The sequence below is a fragment of the Aureobasidium subglaciale genome (genome assembly GCF_000721755.1).
Source record: "Aureobasidium subglaciale EXF-2481 unplaced genomic scaffold scaffold_0, whole genome shotgun sequence".
Classification (NCBI taxonomy): domain Eukaryota; kingdom Fungi; phylum Ascomycota; class Dothideomycetes; order Dothideales; family Saccotheciaceae; genus Aureobasidium; species Aureobasidium subglaciale.
In genome coordinates this window covers 1,143,653-1,160,254 of record NW_013566995.1, presented here as the reverse complement: position 1 = coordinate 1,160,254, position 16,602 = coordinate 1,143,653, and the positions used below count along the sequence as shown (strand labels likewise).

The 16,602-nt window shown below is 50.4% G+C and overlaps 7 protein-coding genes across 7 annotated transcripts; 3 read left to right on the top strand and 4 right to left on the bottom strand.

Moving 5' to 3' along the window:
- Window positions 1-360: 360 nt before the first annotated feature.
- AUEXF2481DRAFT_450 (uncharacterized protein) lies at window positions 361-2,999 on the top strand (the record flags this gene model as incomplete). The annotated part of the gene is made up of 5 exons (XM_013493500.1): window positions 361-536; window positions 585-1,155; window positions 1,206-1,303; window positions 1,354-1,441; window positions 1,491-2,999. 5 exons carry the CDS (start codon window positions 361-363, stop codon window positions 2,997-2,999), a joined length of 2,442 nt encoding a protein of 813 aa, XP_013348954.1.
- Window positions 3,000-3,875: 876 nt separating this feature from the next.
- On the bottom strand, window positions 3,876-4,328 carry AUEXF2481DRAFT_24844 (uncharacterized protein; the record flags this gene model as incomplete). The annotated part of the gene is made up of 2 exons (XM_013493572.1): window positions 3,876-3,995; window positions 4,050-4,328. The coding sequence occupies 2 exons, from the start codon at window positions 4,326-4,328 to the stop codon at window positions 3,876-3,878; spliced, it is 399 nt and encodes a 132-aa protein (XP_013349026.1).
- Window positions 4,329-6,600: 2,272 nt separating this feature from the next.
- AUEXF2481DRAFT_75591 (uncharacterized protein) lies at window positions 6,601-7,227 on the top strand (the record flags this gene model as incomplete). The annotated part of the gene is made up of 3 exons (XM_013493571.1): window positions 6,601-6,692; window positions 6,768-6,818; window positions 6,904-7,227. The coding sequence occupies exons 1-3, from the start codon at window positions 6,678-6,680 to the stop codon at window positions 7,225-7,227; spliced, it is 390 nt and encodes a 129-aa protein (XP_013349025.1). The 5' UTR covers window positions 6,601-6,677.
- A 448-nt stretch (window positions 7,228-7,675) lies between these two features.
- AUEXF2481DRAFT_24842 (uncharacterized protein) lies at window positions 7,676-9,601 on the bottom strand (the record flags this gene model as incomplete). The annotated part of the gene is made up of 3 exons (XM_013493570.1): window positions 7,676-8,832; window positions 8,879-9,360; window positions 9,414-9,601. The coding sequence occupies 3 exons, from the start codon at window positions 9,599-9,601 to the stop codon at window positions 7,676-7,678; spliced, it is 1,827 nt and encodes a 608-aa protein (XP_013349024.1).
- A 600-nt stretch (window positions 9,602-10,201) lies between these two features.
- Window positions 10,202-11,692, bottom strand: AUEXF2481DRAFT_34737 (uncharacterized protein). The gene is made up of 7 exons (XM_013493569.1): window positions 11,536-11,692; window positions 11,442-11,478; window positions 11,339-11,392; window positions 11,152-11,285; window positions 10,977-11,085; window positions 10,841-10,926; window positions 10,202-10,788 (listed from the first exon to the last, which is right to left on the bottom strand). Exons 1-7 carry the CDS (start codon window positions 11,620-11,622, stop codon window positions 10,576-10,578), a joined length of 720 nt encoding a protein of 239 aa, XP_013349023.1. The 5' UTR covers window positions 11,623-11,692; the 3' UTR covers window positions 10,202-10,575.
- Window positions 11,693-12,218: 526 nt separating this feature from the next.
- AUEXF2481DRAFT_34736 (uncharacterized protein) lies at window positions 12,219-12,410 on the bottom strand (the record flags this gene model as incomplete). Its single annotated transcript, XM_013493567.1, has 1 exon — window positions 12,219-12,410. The coding sequence occupies one exon, from the start codon at window positions 12,408-12,410 to the stop codon at window positions 12,219-12,221; it is 192 nt and encodes a 63-aa protein (XP_013349021.1).
- A 1,202-nt stretch (window positions 12,411-13,612) lies between these two features.
- AUEXF2481DRAFT_444 (uncharacterized protein) lies at window positions 13,613-16,362 on the top strand (the record flags this gene model as incomplete). The annotated part of the gene is made up of 3 exons (XM_013493496.1): window positions 13,613-13,769; window positions 13,844-13,993; window positions 14,048-16,362. 3 exons carry the CDS (start codon window positions 13,613-13,615, stop codon window positions 16,360-16,362), a joined length of 2,622 nt encoding a protein of 873 aa, XP_013348950.1.
- Window positions 16,363-16,602: the final 240 nt, after the last annotated feature.

The window sequence follows — 16,602 nt, the reverse complement described above, 5'->3', positions numbered from 1 at the left end:
CGCGAACGATATAATCTTCGGCTTTCCCAGCTACCGTCGTTTCCGCTGCTCTTGTACATACTAAGAACGTGTCCAAGCTGCACTACGTTCCTTTGGATACCGAGTATTTCCATCGACCATACTGCGATTGTTGTCCGCTCCCTTGAGAGTGTTACTTTGACAAGCCTATAATTCTTTGGGGATATAATCTCCACCACAATTGACGTGCAAGTACCGGTACTTGCCTACCACGGTCACTTACATCCAACCATTCACCTCGGGGCTCGTCCAGAGCTCATGTCGCCTGGTCTACCCGCCTTCGATCTATCATAGTCTTGGATGTCGCCGCCACGAATAATCGCTCTGGACAACAGGCAACCAATGGCCTTATCCCCTGAAACTGTTGACGATGTCATTCGCTACGTGCCAGGCGACATGGTAAGGTGGCACTTCATGCCAGGCTTTATCGTTGCATCATTTTTTGCCAGCCTTAGTGGTACCTTGTTGACAATCGAACTGCTTCAACGGAAACGTTTAGGCAAGTCACTCATGAGCAGGTGCGCTACATCTCTCTTGTGGTTTCTCCAGATGCTGACTCGGATCAGGGTACATCTTTTCGCTTGTTCGCTGAGCATGGGTCTTATCGGAATTTGGTGTATGCACTTTATTGGAAATCGTTCAATCGCTTTAGGAAATGGCGAGAGACGACTACAGCTCGTCTACAGTCCTGCGTATACTGGTCTATCGTGCGTGCTACCAATCCTCGGTTTGACGGTGGCCTTCCAGATCGCGGAGATCAACATATGTTCTTTTGTCCTACGAAGACTCCTCGACGTTGCATGTGGATTGATGGCTGGACTTTCCATCGTTTCCATGCACTATGTTGGAAATCTTGGAGCATCAAACTACACATTGATCTATCCGAGACGTTACATCGTTGCCGCTTGCATTATCGCTGTCGGAGACTCGACAGTTGCTCTTGCGTTGTTCTTCTATTTCAAAGAAAGGTGGATCAGTGTTTGCTGGAAGCGTTGTATTTGCGCGCTTCTCCTTGCAGTCGGAGTCTGTGGGATGCACTTTACAGCATCCGTAGGTTGCCAATATCAGCTCAAGAGTATACCGTCAGAAGCAGAACCTGATGCAAGAAACACCCCAGTAATTGTGGCAGCCACCATGGTAAGCATCGGAATTATCTTATGTTTGATCGGCTAGCTAACAGTCAGTAGTGCTTTGTGGCTTCCATATCTTGTCTCGCCATCCTCTTCTACGTTCGATACCGAAATTCAGTCCTTGCGAACAGAGCTCAGCATATGATGCTAGCATGGTATCTTTAGATCTTTAACCCATCGATTTCTCTTTACTGACCACATTCAGCGCCTATTTCGACGAACATGGTAATATCATGGTTACAAATGAGGGCACCCTACCTTCACAAAGAATTGCCAAACGTTTTGTGCTTCAAGTAAGTCGGGGTCATCAATCATGCTCTTTTTCAGGTCTGACTTGTCTAGAAATTCGATGATCACTTTGGTATACACCATCCTGTCTGGTTCTGGATCTGGAAAGTGAGTAATGACTGGGCAAGTATTGTCGACCTGATTCCTAAGATGCGAGCTCATCTCCAAAGGACGACTCTCTACGCGGGAACAAACACAGTATCATCGAGTCGGAATAGCGTCTACGATGAGGAGAGCTATCACGACTCAACAGTCTTGTTTCGAGAAGGATATTGCGTGGCCGCAGCAGATCTCGCTGAACAACTACAGATCCCTCTTGTGGACGGTCTTGGCCCTCTCTATGATCAGGTCTTGGGTACGGGTCTCTTGACAGCGTATCAGAACGGTATTAAGGCCCTGGATAACGGCGGTACTCAACCTTCGACAATCTTTGAGAAAGGTCAACTACTGTTCTACACTCGCAGACTGTCACCTCCTGAGCTGGATCATTATACCTCGAACGGCTTCAGATTCGCTCCGTTATGCCGAGTGGAAGGCGCTATCGCAAACACAATGCAGATTTCGATTGGTCTCTTGGGCGTACAGATGCAGCGCATACAGAATTTTGCATACAGAATCAGCGTGCCCTCTCCTCCGAAACAAGGTACCTACTTTGTCTGCTTCGCTGCTCTTGCTCGCATACGGGATAGCTTCCGGGTGCTTGTACCGATAGACAGACAAGATGAGCTGCCAGATGTCCAGGTCTCTCCGTACAACATGAACTCACAGCAGCTGGAGTGGCTCAATCGATACAATGGCTGGACAGCCGAGAAGCTCATCTGGCATGTCAAGCTGAAGGAGCAGAACTGGAATACCCTTGATGACGACGAAGAAAAGGCGTTCTTCATCATGCTCCGCACCGCATTAGCTTCACTAGCTACCAAAGTGGGGGAACGTTGGTTCATGGATCTTGCATTCTGTGCAGAACCCATCACCTTGCGCTATGGTGCTTCCAGAGCGCAGAGAGATGGTATGACGATGGTGTTTGGCTTCACTAGATTGGTGGACATACACCAACCAGCCCGCAAACTCCCTGCTGGCCTTACGCTCGCCAATTGGGATCTTATGAGGATGCGACAGCACTACTATCCAGGGTGTAACGATCATGGGCGGATCCGAAGAGAGGTACATGCTGAATTTGGACCTCTGCTCACAAAGCACGACGAATCTGTTCGCTCGGAGGAGCAGCGCGTCAGGTCTCGGAAGATGAGCCGAACGCGCTCGGCATGTTCAGACGATAGTGGTGTACTGAAACAAGACTCTTGGCTTGAAAGCGGACATGTGGAAGCAAGAAGAGGATCCATCGACTCCACAATCTGGCATTCTCAGCCATGGGGTGGTATCCTTGCAACGACGGATACAGTCATCGAGGGTGTTCCAAAGTCTGGACTGGAGTTGCGCAATCGGACTCCGCAAGTCACGGCAGGAGCTTCAGCAACGGTGCAGACTAGAGAACCTCAAACCTACGTGGACTGTTTGTACGAGCAAGCAAAGAGTCATGCGTCTCTTGGTATTTGTGCTTGAAGATGGATGGGCAAAATTGGACATGCTGATGTCAACACCTGAGCGATTTCCCCATTGTTACATGGATGAATTAGTCTCCCTGAACACTCACAATAATAAGCCTCTATCCTTCTTGAAGTATCCGTCTGTGTTTCGTGATCATCTTCAATTGTGTCTCTCGAATGGAGTGCTACTTCTCACTGACGTCAGGGTCTCCCCACCTGCCTGGTTTTCCGAACATGTCTAAACTGTCATTCTTTGCATACTTCCTCTTCAAGTTAGATACTAATCCCATGCCACGAGGGGAGTCACGTACAAGGATGTTACGGTTTGTGATTTCACTTTCTGAGCTCGCTGACTGGGTGAGCTGCGACATTTGAGAAAATGAAAAGGTCACGCAAGGTATCCATCGCGCTCAGAGCGAAAACGTCTTCGAGGCACTGCTACGTCGAACAGTTGTGGAGTGAGAGATTCGTGACTCTTGCGTCTCATCACACTTGCAGATGTTGTAGGGATGGAGAATAGACAAAGACTCTGGGTGGTCTTGAACATGACGAATAGAATTGCAGGCTCATAGGAGATATTCGATGTGTGGTGTCCAGCCTATGCTGTGATGATTGTATTCCAACTCTTCTGTTATTTTTCTCGCGCTGCTCTGGAGTGGAGCTCGAATCCTGCGCAATTCATCCAATGAACATTGTTGGTTACTGCTACCCAGGTGGGATGAGCGAGCGATCGCATCTGCGTGCTTGGATAGCGTACATGCGAGCTATTGCGTGGAGACGAGGCGATATGAACGACAGAATGTTGATGCATCGGCGTGCCGTGGTCGATGATGAAATTGTCGACCGAGGTTTGAAGTAGCTGGGCAAGAAGCCAGCGGGCGCAAGAACAGTGTTATCCAGGGCCGATGCGAGGCATGTCGTGGTGCTCACTCAGAGTCGAGAGGTATTTGTTCAGCTCTTCAACGCGCTCTTTGTGAGTCTTGACACCTTCGCGCATCAACTTTTCCTCGAGCTGTATTCTCATCAGCAAGCCGTGCAGAACCACTTGTAGTATCAGAATACTTACGCGTTTGCGTCTTGTCTCTTCATGTCGTCTCTCATATTCCGTCTTTCCATCATCTGGAATGAGACTTTGATCCTTGTTCTTTTCTCTTTGCTCCAGATCTGTCGTGTCCTCCGGGTTGACGGCGTCTCTGGCGGGCGTGGTGTCTTTGGACGAAGCTGCGCCTGCGACGGCTGCTGATGACTTGGACGACTTCTTCTTGCGCTTTTTTTCTATGCCGGCATTTTTCGCGCCCTTGAGCTTGAGCCCACCGCCTGCGGATGTGTACTCTGACGACGGCATGGCTGGCGTGAAGCATGCCAGGTTCGAAGGTGGTGTGTGGGGATGCTTTGGCGGGCAGCTCGGTCGCGACTGCTGCGATGACGCTACAGCAACATGAGATAGATGCTTGAGGCAGCGTGTGATGGCTTTTAAACTTGAGTAGACGATAGATGACTAGCTACAGAATAGATACCTGGCTACAGAACGTACGTGGAAGAGAGCAAGACCATGAATAGGTGAGGATTACCTCCATCGACGTCGCTCACCATCGAGGCTTGAACGCAGCCTCGCAGCCTCGCAGAATACACATGATATCACGATTATCCACACAGAGATAGGATGTGTAGATCAGTTGGCCAGCAGACAAGTAGACAGCACTCACTGCTCATCACTTGATAGCCGTGTGGTGCTTGGAATATGTGCAGGTAGGGGACGCGTAAAGCTTCGTCGACTTAAGGGTCATAACAAACGCCAGATACTCATTTCATCCGGCACGATACAGCAGTCAACTGCATCACAACAAACAAGCTCTTCTTCAAAGACCAGCTAGAAAAGCCAATCATTCAATGAAAAGGTAGAGACACACAAGGTGTTTGATATCAAAAATTGCTCTGGTAGAGGCCCCGAAGGACATCCATGAAGAGTCTTCTGCGCGCTGTGCAATGCACGAAGTCTCTTCAGAGCGCCAGCCTGCTTGATCGCTGTGCTCCCAAAAAGGTAAGTATGATTACGAACAGAGGTTGCAAGGAGGAGGAGGGTTATATAGGGCTCGGAGGACGAGTGGCTTACATAAGCGAGGCCTGTGCACTATGGCCGGAAGCTTCCATTGGGAGGTCAGGGTGAAGGACCGGAGTATTGGAAGTGAGATGTGAGGATTGGAAGTGAAAGGTGAGAATGAGAAGTGAGAGGCACAAGCTCAAGGGTCAGATTCACTCCTGACCAGTGAAGCAGTATTACAGTGATTCTTGTGCTGGAACAAGTACTCATGCCCTATCAGCCGCTGCTCTCTTGAGGCAGTTTCAGCATGTTCCAGTCCTGTTTGAGGGGAACAATTGGATATGCTCTACTGCCTTTCTTATACTAACATATCAAGAGATCGCTCTGCACATCCTGATCATTACTTGTATGATCGATCAGGTATCCAAGAGCCTAGCAGATGCCAGTGTGTATGGAGGTCTTGTATGAATGTTGCTTTGAAGCTGATTCAAGTTGTGGAGGTGCCCAAACATGTTTTTTGCTCATCCCCAAGAAAACTTAGCTAGTCTGTACGTGGAGTCCTTATTCTCCCCTATGATATGAACATTGAAGAGACAGAAGAAATTGTAGCTAATATAAAATACCTTGTTGCTCCCTGTCCTGGTTGTTGGCTGATTGGTTGGTTAGCTGCTTCAGAAGCCAAAAGCGACGATTGAAGTCGCAAGCATTTTGCACAAAGTTTGACCCACAGTTTAACCAGTTCTTCCCCACGCAACCAGCACATGGGCCTGACTTTACTACTCCATTGTAGTTGTATGCCGGGAAGTACCAAAGCATCGCTGCTTACTGTCCCCAAGTTATCCGAAAAGAAAAAGAAGAAACGAAACTGCGCAATTCGTGCGTCTGTTGATAGGGCTCGATGATCCGGAGCTCTCGAACGTGACTCGTGAGACCTGTTGAGGACTGCTTGCATCTCGACAGCCCTCAGGACTAAACAGAGCTGGATACTCTCGAGTTCTCGCAGAGTGCCATGACTTGCATCTTATCAGCAGCGAAGGTTGCGAGTTGCAAGAGGCGTGTAGTCTTCTTTACGATCCGGCGCCGAGCCAGATACGCAATGAAAACTAAGGAGGTGTCCTCTTCGCTACCAAGACCAGGTGGCTTGCGGTGTCGAGCCATTAGGCTGTAGTATCCCGTGAAATATAGATAATCCACGAGGAAGCATGTTGAAGATGAGAGAGCCGAAGTTCAGCATGAAGTGCTTTCGCTGGTCTCCCTGGTGGAGACTGGTAAGGTAACGAGTGAAGCTTCAAGGTCTCGGGTTTTCATGCACATTTCGACGTGAAGATGTCGAACGAACTCCAGGTATCCGCTGACATGAGGCTGGAGAAGTGACAGCGTTTGTGAAAAGATTCCATCATGACCGTCCGGTCGTTGGTGGTCGACTGGCAACAGATCAAGTCGAATACCAAGTTCGGGATCAGCCGCTAAGCGAACCTCCTCCGGCGCACAGACCCGATTTTCCCTCTCTGGCGCGAAAAAGCGATATGTGAAAGCGCACCAGCGACGGGTCCTGCTTTTCTTCCTTTCTTCAAGCGTAGGATATTCATCTCTTTGCGCCCACTACAACTCCTCGTCCCTCCAACCCCCCAACGACAAATCAACACCGTCAAAATGGTTGCTGCCACCGTATGTGATTGAAATCCAAAACCGCTTTGCTGTTCTTGCATGAGAAGACAGTAGGCTGAGATTTGAAAAATGTAGAAGCCCACCGCCACCAAGGGTGCTAAGAAGTCCCAGAAGGTCACCAAGAAGGTATGTTGACTCTGACTGATGATTGCCATCATGTTCAATTCCACTGCACATTGGCGCATGAAATACTTACGTCTGCCCGACACAGTTCATCATCAACGCTTCCCAGCCCACCAACGACAAGATCTTCGACCCTTCTGCCTTCACCACCTTCCTCCAGTCCCGCATCAAGGTTGACGGTACCACCGGAAACCTCGGCGAGCGCATCACCGTCACCAACCTCAACGACGGCAAGATCGAGGTCGTTGCCCACCAGGAGTTCTCCGGTCGCTACCTCAAGTACCTGACAAAGAAGTTCCTCAAGAAGCAGCAGCTCCGTGACTGGCTCCGCGTCGTCTCCACCTCCAAGGGTGTCTACGAGCTCCGCTTCTACAACGTCGTTGGCGAGAACGAGGAGGAGGATGACGAGTAAACTTTTCGCTTTTTATGAAAATATCAAGTGGTTGAAGAAAAGTTCCGTCCTTTTTTGAGGGAATCTATGTGATGGATGCATTGGAAGTCGTATTAGATATCCCAGCAATTCATCCTTTTCCGCAAAACAATCCCCTTCACCGTCTTCTATCGCTGTGACCTTGCTCTGTGATCACGTATTAGGTATGCTAGGTCCTAACATCAACACTAAGCTACTCGTGGAGTCGATTCACCAGCTGCTTACAAGGGACTCAAGGAATTGTTGACGTGAGCATGTACATTCGGTACGCTATTTATTTACAATATCTCATCAAGATTCCCATTTCCCATATCCACAAAAATCATCCCTTGATATAACGCGATACATAGCATCAGCCCTCCATCATATCAACGCCATACGAACTATCATATGCCAAATCATGAACAAAAACAGAAATCAGAATCTACAATCAGTATCCTTGCATCTGCAGATACCTCTTCTCATCACCTCTATCATCACCAGAATCCCAGCTTTGACGCCTTGTATCAGGTTCCAATTCGTGCAATTGCGTCGCTGTGGCATCCATCTCGAAGATGGGCTCGTTGTTGCCCTCCATCTCAAAGGTGTTTTGCGGTAACTTTCCGTAGAACTCATGATGGCTACCAGAGGCATCCAGCTCGCCTCGCCATGGTGCATCCATCTCGGTTGCGTTGGGCTTGCTCGCACCAGCAATCTCGTGGACTTGCCTTGAGCCGTCCAATTCGCCTCCAGTAGGTGTGCTAACGCCTGCATGAGGATCCTCCTTGAATGGCGACGATGGTTCAGAACTTTGTGCAGCGGCGAGTGATTTGGCTTCCAGTTCGACGGCTGCGCTCTTCTTTTGTTGCTTCTTGCGGCGCATGAACCATAGTGCTCCGAGAAGGATCGCGATGATTGCGAGAACACCAATCACGATACCGGCGATAGCACCTCCACTGATACCGCTTTTGCCAGATCCATCGTCTAGAGTAAATCCACTGTCTGGAGAAAAAATTGTTCGCAGTTCAGTTGCCGCGTTCTGTTCCCAGGCACAAGGAGCGACTGTGAAGTTGCGGCGTTCGTAGTCTGCTACAACATACGCTTCTTGCAAGAAGGCACGACCCAGAGTGTATTGAGTACTGTTCGCACCGCGTTTGAGAGGGAAGTAACGTGTTGCGTTGGCGACGTAAGGGTATGAAATTTGCAGATCCATTGCTGCGTAGGGCAAGGTGATGTCGACAGTTTGTCCTCCCGAGGTTGACTGGCCTAGAGTAAGTGTGATGGACTTGTTCAAAGCCTTCAGGCTGTCATGCAAAGTATCGTTAACCAGGTACAGATCGTAGAATTCGTCGTATACAAGTCCAAATGCATTCTCGAAAGCTGTGCAGACAGACTCTGGCAAGTACATGTAAGGAACTGTCGAATCGATCATGGCGTAGAAAGCGTCAGATGAGTTTGACAATCCAGCGCTTCCGGTTGTGATGGACTGAACTCCAACCAGAAGATCCCTCGAGATGTCGGCACCAAAGGGAATTGTCATGTTAGTGGGCTCAAACTTCGACTGGTCGTAACCACCGAGGACGAGACTTCCATAAACACCAGAAAAGCCTAATATCGTTAGCATCCTGTGCCATGCAAGGCTTCACCCACTTACGATATTGGTTTCCAGCAGTATAACCCCAGCTCAAACTCGGAATTGTGTTGTTCCTCTTCAACTGAGTCAAGAAACTCGGCTGAGGATCCGTATAGGTCGTAAAGTTGGCCGGCAAAGGGTTGATACCAAAGATGTTGACCCAGAAATCGTAGGTGTCCATACTTGCAATTGTGCTGTGCTTTACTGTAGGCAGACCCTGACCTTGCCATCCTAATGTGACAGTATCGAAGCCATAGTTGGCATTAGAGTCTAATCCTAGATTCATCTCGTTCTGTAGTCCAAGTTCAAAGATTGAGTTGGGAACCCAGGTTATAGATCCATTGGTTAGAAAGTACCCTCCCCGCGCATCTTTGCATGAGGTTTCCGTACTATCTTGACACAGTGAATCTTTCGGACTGTTGGCCCATGTTGTGTATCCGTTCGTCGAAATGAATGCTCGGATGTTCTGCGCCGGTGCGCCGATTTGTAGGGGAAACGAAGACCTGTCACGCCATCAGTCTGAGTCCCTCTGGTAAATCAACATGCGTAGCTGTACCATGGTCCGTCTGCACCGTCCCAGTATTGCGATGGTGCCACATTGATGGGCAGTGGTATGGTCGTCGTATTCTCTTCCCGTCGTTGTAATCGTTCTGTTTGGAATCCCGAATTTGCCATGCCAGAGGAGTCTTGAGATGCGGCGAACTCAAGGAGAGGAGCGCTGAGCGCGGCGGTCTGGAAGCGCATGACCGGCGGTGCGCGTAGTGTATGTGCCGTGTTTCGTGAAATTGCTATTACCAATGTTGATGCCAGGAGAGAAGATTATTACAAATGTGCCTATGAGATAACGAAAGATGGGTCCATGAACAAGGGCCGTGAGGGGTATGGATATGAAACAGAAAGAAGGAAAGAAACCAGAAGCTGCCCTCTCTCGCCCCTAATACGAGTGAGCCACACCACTTGACTCTGAGCTTCTACGTCGCTGGGCGAAAAGACGACGAAACTCTGATCTTGGAGAACGGCGGCCCCGGATTCTATTGCGCTCTGGCCCTAAAAACGGATGTCCTTACAGCCGAGCGTAGCCTGGTAGATTTGGAGGACGAGGTGTTACAAAATGCCACATGTGGCATGGAACAGAGAGTCTTCCAGATGCAAGATCCTACCTGTCGCAGAGATCATTTACTCGAATGCTAGGGCACAATCTCTTCCTCGCCTCGTGCGTCAGTAGAGCACGAGCATGCACGAACAACGGACGAGCAATGATCGTTGCTTGGCTTCGTCATAGCATCTCCTTTCACTTCAGCCGAATACGGGAGGGTCTGATCATAAATAGAAAAGACTTGGCTTGACAGAAGACATAGATTAGGCCAATCACAACCAATTGGCAAGATCTCATATTTGACCGAGGGACTTTGAAACATGGGCATGTTTATCACAATCAAGAACCAACAATTGATTATTTGCGAGATTGTGTAGTTCATAGGTCGTGTAGATGATGGTCTTTGATAAGAGTCCAGCGATATTTTGCCAGGCAACGGAACCGCTGTGAAGGCGCGTGCATACTTTCCCGTTGCAAAAAGAGTTGGAAGCAGATGGAATGAGGCTCTACACTGTAATGTTGGTAGTATATGGCTAACTTTTGGGGTCTCGCGTGCATGACCCTATGAGGAATTTTCACAGTCCAGGAGGTCCGCACTATAGCCAGCTGATAGTTAAGTCACTTACTCCTTGGGAGTGAGGCCTCTAAGGCTGAGATCATAGACGACATCCTCAACCTCCTTGACACGGTATTTGATACCATCAGATCTCTTGCGAAGAGAGTCGTTCTTGAGATTCAAGATTTGGAATCCAGCATGGACGTCCTTGATGAACTTCGCAATGTGCACGGGACGCGAATAGTCACCCTGAGTAACGCTGTTGCGAGCAAGACGAGCCTGGCCATACGTCAGCATACTCGCGCTTCGACACAACTCCAATCTGACTTACCAGCTCGTCAATCAAGGAGATCAATGACTGGAGGTATTCCTCAATGGTCAGGTGGAAGACGTCTCTGTCCTTGACGTTGACGGGGACTACTTCATGGTTAGATTTCTCGTTGTGAGCAAGACCCTGGTCTTCTCACTGTTCATGATTTGGCCAACCTCCTCGATGGTCAAGAGGCGACCATCCTGAGATCCCGATCCAACGTTGGAGAAGCCGCCGAGGAATCCGCACAGTAAAATTGAGAAAGACTGTAAGTCGTTAGATCTTTTCTACAAGGAAGAGATAGGATTCTCCGAGAAAAATGCAAAACTTACAGCGTCTTGTACATGTCTTGTCCACATGCCATTGTACTTGTAGTAAGGATACTTCGATGCAGCAGCAGAGAGCTTGGCAATAGAATCGACTTCCTTGTTGATAGACTCTTGAGCAGAAGAAACGACCGCAGGAACTGGCTAGAGGTTAGGCAAAAATGCATACCGTCAGTAAATGAGTGGCACTGACGCTCGTTGTTACTTGACGAATGTGCACGGGAGAGGACAGCCTGGGTCGATCGATCTGATGCATATTAGTACACGGTGTTTTAGCCAGATGGAAAGATGTTGACCCTGCTTCTCGAGTGTCTGCACAATCTCGCGAATGGACTGAGGCACATGTTAATACAGCATTGTGGTTGTAGAAAATCGTTTGATTCGGTTTACCTCTCTCACTTCGGTCTCTTCGTCAATCTTCCTTTGCAAGCTCTCAAAGATCTGAGGCTGCAACAATCCTTGGGCGTTTCCAGACATTGTGGTTGTATGATGTTGTATGGTGGTGTGCGAGTGCCTGAGAGGCGTCTGATCTCTCGTAGGCAAAAAGTGTGGAGAGCAAAGCTTCGACTGCATCATCGCCGTCACACACGTAACAAAAATAATGTCAAGAACAATTTTGAGGCACAATTGCTGCAACTCACTTCACGCGATCACAGGGAGATTGCGAACAAAACCTCTGCACTTGGTATACGGCATTATAGTAATACCATCATAATGTGCACCACGGGAAAGGGAAACAGAGAGAAGCACATCACGAGCACGAGCACGAGCACGAGCATGAGCATGAACATGAGTAGAAATTTATGTTTTGATTCTCGTCGTGACTTTGGGTAGTCCAGAAGGAAGTTCCTGGTGCTTTCACATATCAGGAAGCATGTATCTCAAGACCACTGTGTGTGTCCTCGCTGGCACCCAGCATAGTAGATCTTCGCAGTCATCTGAGACCGCAGCTCAAGTTCGTAATCCTTCATTCTATTTTGTACAGACTGCTCGGACGCAGTGTCGGCGTGGCTGAGATATGGGTGATGGGTGGTGTCGATGTTGTAGAAGAGTTGAAAGTTGCGATGGCGGGTTTATCGCATGAGGCTTCCAGACTGAGCCATGGCGGCGTTCTGCTCCTGGAATCTCTGCCCAAGACGCTCAGAGCCCTTGATGAACTTGTCGACGCAGCGCATGGTGCAACCCTCCTCCTTGGATGAGAGCTTGGCCGAGGTGAAGTCATCGACGCAGTGCTCGAAGCAACGCTGGACAAGGTTGCTGTACATCTGCAGGAGTAGTTCAGCGGATGGCAAGGTTGGCGCGAGGTCGGTGGAGATAAGATCATACGTTCATGAACTGTGTCATCTGCTTCTTCTCCATGCGCATGGCGAGTTCGCGCTGCTCGTTGGGGTTGAGACTATGCTACAAGTCAGAGGCGATTCCTGGCAAAGCGCATGTGAGCGTCGCGTACCCGTCCATTGTGGAAATTTGTGAGTATTGGGTAGGTTGTCTAAGAAAAAAGTGGTGTCGTTAATACAGAGCGCCAATGATTCTTTCCGTCTTTCTTGGTCACGAAGCTGCAAGACCGACGGCGGGAAGCTCAATCCGCATGCACGTGCGGACCTTTCCGAGCGTCACGACCGACTTTCATGCAGCTCCCCCAAGCCCGCCTTCTTGACCGCTCGAATTGTTATTTACATGACCATCTGTGAGTTGCGAGACAATTGCATATTGTTAGGAGATGTTTTGCAGATGGACCGACCTCATTCTCGCGTGGCCTTGATGCGTCAGGTAACATTTCCGCTACTCGGACCAGCAGTTTGGTGATGCCATACAGCTTCCACGATAGCGGCGCAGCATCCAATGGCATGGCCGTTGAAGAGGACTATAAATAAACAGATGCTCTCGTGCAATCAACACAGCCGTCATCAGCAGGCAGATTAAGTCGTATATAGTGTCCAAGGCCCCGACCACCACAGCCATCTGCTCCGCATCTACTCCACAGTCTGGACAGCACTACTCCAGAATGCTGCAAACAGAGGGACTGGCGTCTGCGATGCGGTATGGGTGGCTGGCGCGCCAAGCATAGTCAATCTACTCATAAAGTCGGCGACAAGCAATTCAGCCGGTACAAACCTGCTTTTGCTAGGGCGCGTCATTACTGTGTGTATTGCAGTTGGGTGATCTGGCGAGGTAGCGACCAGGGTTGTTAGTGGTGGCCGGATGTTTTGTCCATGTATGCATTGCAGGCAGGCAAGCAAGCACCTCTCCCCTGTCAACGCCCGCCCTTGTGCAGTCTCAATCAGGCCGAAGTCAGCGTGCCGCCAAGTCAGTGCTTCGACGTCGTCGTTGGCTCGTCTCTGCTCTCCTGTACATACATAACCATAACCTCCGCGAACATTCACATCGGTTGCTATTGATTTCAGCCCGGCCAGAGCTACCCAAGCAGCAAGACGGCGGGCCTGCATAAATAACACCAGCGCCGAGCATGCCGTCCGGCGGGCATCCAGGCGCGACCCTGGCAGCACCATCCGCGCCGGCGACGAGTGCTTCCTCCGCCGAGGCCGTCCAGTCGAAGCGCGATCTGACGTCGTGGTGGAAGAACTTCAAGCGAGCCACGCCGCAGAGAGTGCAAGAAGAGAAGGGTAAGAGCGTGCCCGCTTGTTTGCGCAATCCCACGCCGTCCACTCCACATGCTAATCCGTTGCTTGTCGCGCAGCTCCCCAAGGCATCTTCGGCATCCCTCTCCAGACCAGCATCCGTTACGCCAATGTCGCCATCTCGCTGTTCAACGAACAAGGCCAGAGCTACATCTACGGCTACGTCCCTATCGTCGTCGCCAAATGCGGCGTCTATCTGAAAGAGAAGGGTACGTCAAGCCCATGACACCAGACCATGCACAATGCGCTAATCGCAGACACAGCTACCGATGTGGAGGGCATCTTCCGTCTGAGTGGCTCCGAGAAGCGCATCAAGGAGCTGCGCAACGCGTTTGATTCTCCCGACCGCTACGGAAAGGGCCTCGACTGGAGCGGCTACACCGTCCACGATGCCGCCAACATCCTCCGCCGATACTTCAACCAGTTGCCCGAACCAATCATCCCTCTCGAGTTTTACGAACGTTTCCGCGACCCGCTCAAGAACCACCAAGCGCAAGCCGTCGGCTCCATGGATATGCAAGCTCCCAACATCGGCCACTTTGACCCCACCAAAGCCATTCGTGTCTACCAAAGCCTCATCACCGAACTTCCTCCTCTGAACCGTCAGCTCCTGTTGTACATCCTCGACCTCCTTGCCGTCTTCGCTTCCAAGTCGGACCTCAACAAAATGACCACCCCCAACCTTGCTGCCATCTTCCAGCCTGGCCTTCTGTCGCATCCCCAACACGATATGGCTCCTCCCGAGTACCGTCTCAGTCAGGATGTTTTGATCTTCCTCATTGAGAACCAGGACTCTTTCCTGATTGGAATGCACGGCACCGCTGCTGACGAGAAGACGGTCAAGGAGGTTCAAAGCGGCGCTCCCTCTCCCAAAATCCCTGGATCGCCTCTGACCCCTGCACGATCAAAGACCCTTCTCGGCCGCTCATCCTCCAACGCTAGTGCCGGTGCGGATAGTGTTCGCTTGTTCGGTAATCTTCGTAGAAATGTCTCGGTTTCGTCAAGAGCTTCCAAGCGCTCTGCCCACCCCCAAGGCCATGTTACGCCCACCCTCGGAAGTCCTGCCAATTCTGGAGGTGTTCACCGTAGCAATACTGTTCCGTCAAAGTCGGGTACATCTCCACACTTCCGTCGTGAGAAGAGCTCCGAGCCACCGACTCCTAGCCCTGGTTCTGGCTCTGGTTATAGTCCTCTCCCAACTGTGATCGACACCACCTCACCTGTTGACAGCACCATTTCTGAGGATCGCACGCCCATCGCTCCCATCCCGATCATGGCATTCCCAGGACCCGCATCTGTGTCTCCTTCAATTTCCCAATCTGCCTTGCCCGTGCCTTCTGCGCCGGAGATTATCTCGGCGTCCTCTAGCGAGGCAACAACTCCTCTGGCTACCTATGGTACTGAGACGATGGGACTCCTACAGAGAGAGTACACTCAGTCCAGCACGGCACCTCTCAACGTGAGTGTGCCTGGCGATCGTAGATCTAATCCCGCCGCGCGTTCCCCTTCAGGTACCCCTTCTCGTGCCATCTTGGACTTCCTCAAGCCTTCGCCTGGTGGCAGTGATAGCGAAAGAAGAGATGGTCGCAAGCCTAATAAGCTGCAGAAGAAGCGTATACCTGGAAGTGCCCTCTCGAGTGCCCAAAGCTCTGCCCACTCGCTGCAAGATGAACCAGAAACACTCAACGACTATTTCGCTTCTCCACCCACTCCAAGCTTCGACTCAAGACCTGTGGAAAATGCTCATGAATACGGCCACGATCGTTCTGCATATGCCACAGCGCAGACATCACCTCGGTTCATGACCCCGCAGCGTACTGAAACAGATGCTACACTCAGACCTACAGTATCGCCGGCACACTCCTTCCATTCTACGGACGTCACTGATGCCTCTGATGTGGACCATCCTGACCAGTTTCAGTCATCTTCTGAGAAACCAGAGAGAAAGCGCCGCTGGAGGTTTTCAAGACAAGCAGAGACGCGAGAGGGTCAAGATCATGCTCGCACCAACTCAAATATTGGTACCATGAACAGCGCAGATCAGAGCAAGTCCACTATCAGTAGCTCAAGTGGTGGACAGCCGCGACTCAGCTTCCAGCAGGACAGTCACGTAATGTCTGATCCCGAATCTGTGTTGTCGGACAGTGATAACAAGAAGGGCCCGATGAGTTGGATAAGGAGCAAGCTGAACGAGCGCAAGGAACGCGAAGCAGAAAGAAGGGCGAGATCGCCCATCAAAGTGCTGAAAGAGGAGAACAACAGCTCGAGACAAAGTCTTAATGCGTCGGCAAGTAGAGGGAAGAGCTTCGAACTGTCAAGACAGCGATCCCCCATAGCACAGCGGACGATTCCAGAGACAAGCACTGCCAACGTGCATGGCGCCTCACCTTTGGCGATTGTTGATCCGCAGTCGCCTGGACAATCTGACAACATCGCTACCTACCCTACTCCCTTGGCAGTCAGCGAGGTGCGAGCACAAACTGGCCAACAACCAGCAAATATTGAGTCAGTGTTTGCTGAGGGCACCACATCGAAGCCGACGCAAGGATTTGATCCTAACTCAAGTACTCAAACTTAGGTTGTTCTGTACGAGAGAGATGGGTGTCTAATCGGCGGAAACTCCTGGTCATAATAGATCACTTGCAAGTCAGCAAGAAACGGCGTCGTGGTGCGAAGGATTTCTCAACTTGGACAGAAGAAAGAGGCGCAGAGGACAGGCTGTTTCATCTCTGCGGCGCGCAAAAATTGTTACACTTTCTACTTAATTCAGTCAGTCTTCATAGGTTCCTTCCATGGCATAAAGCACTTTGTTGTCATC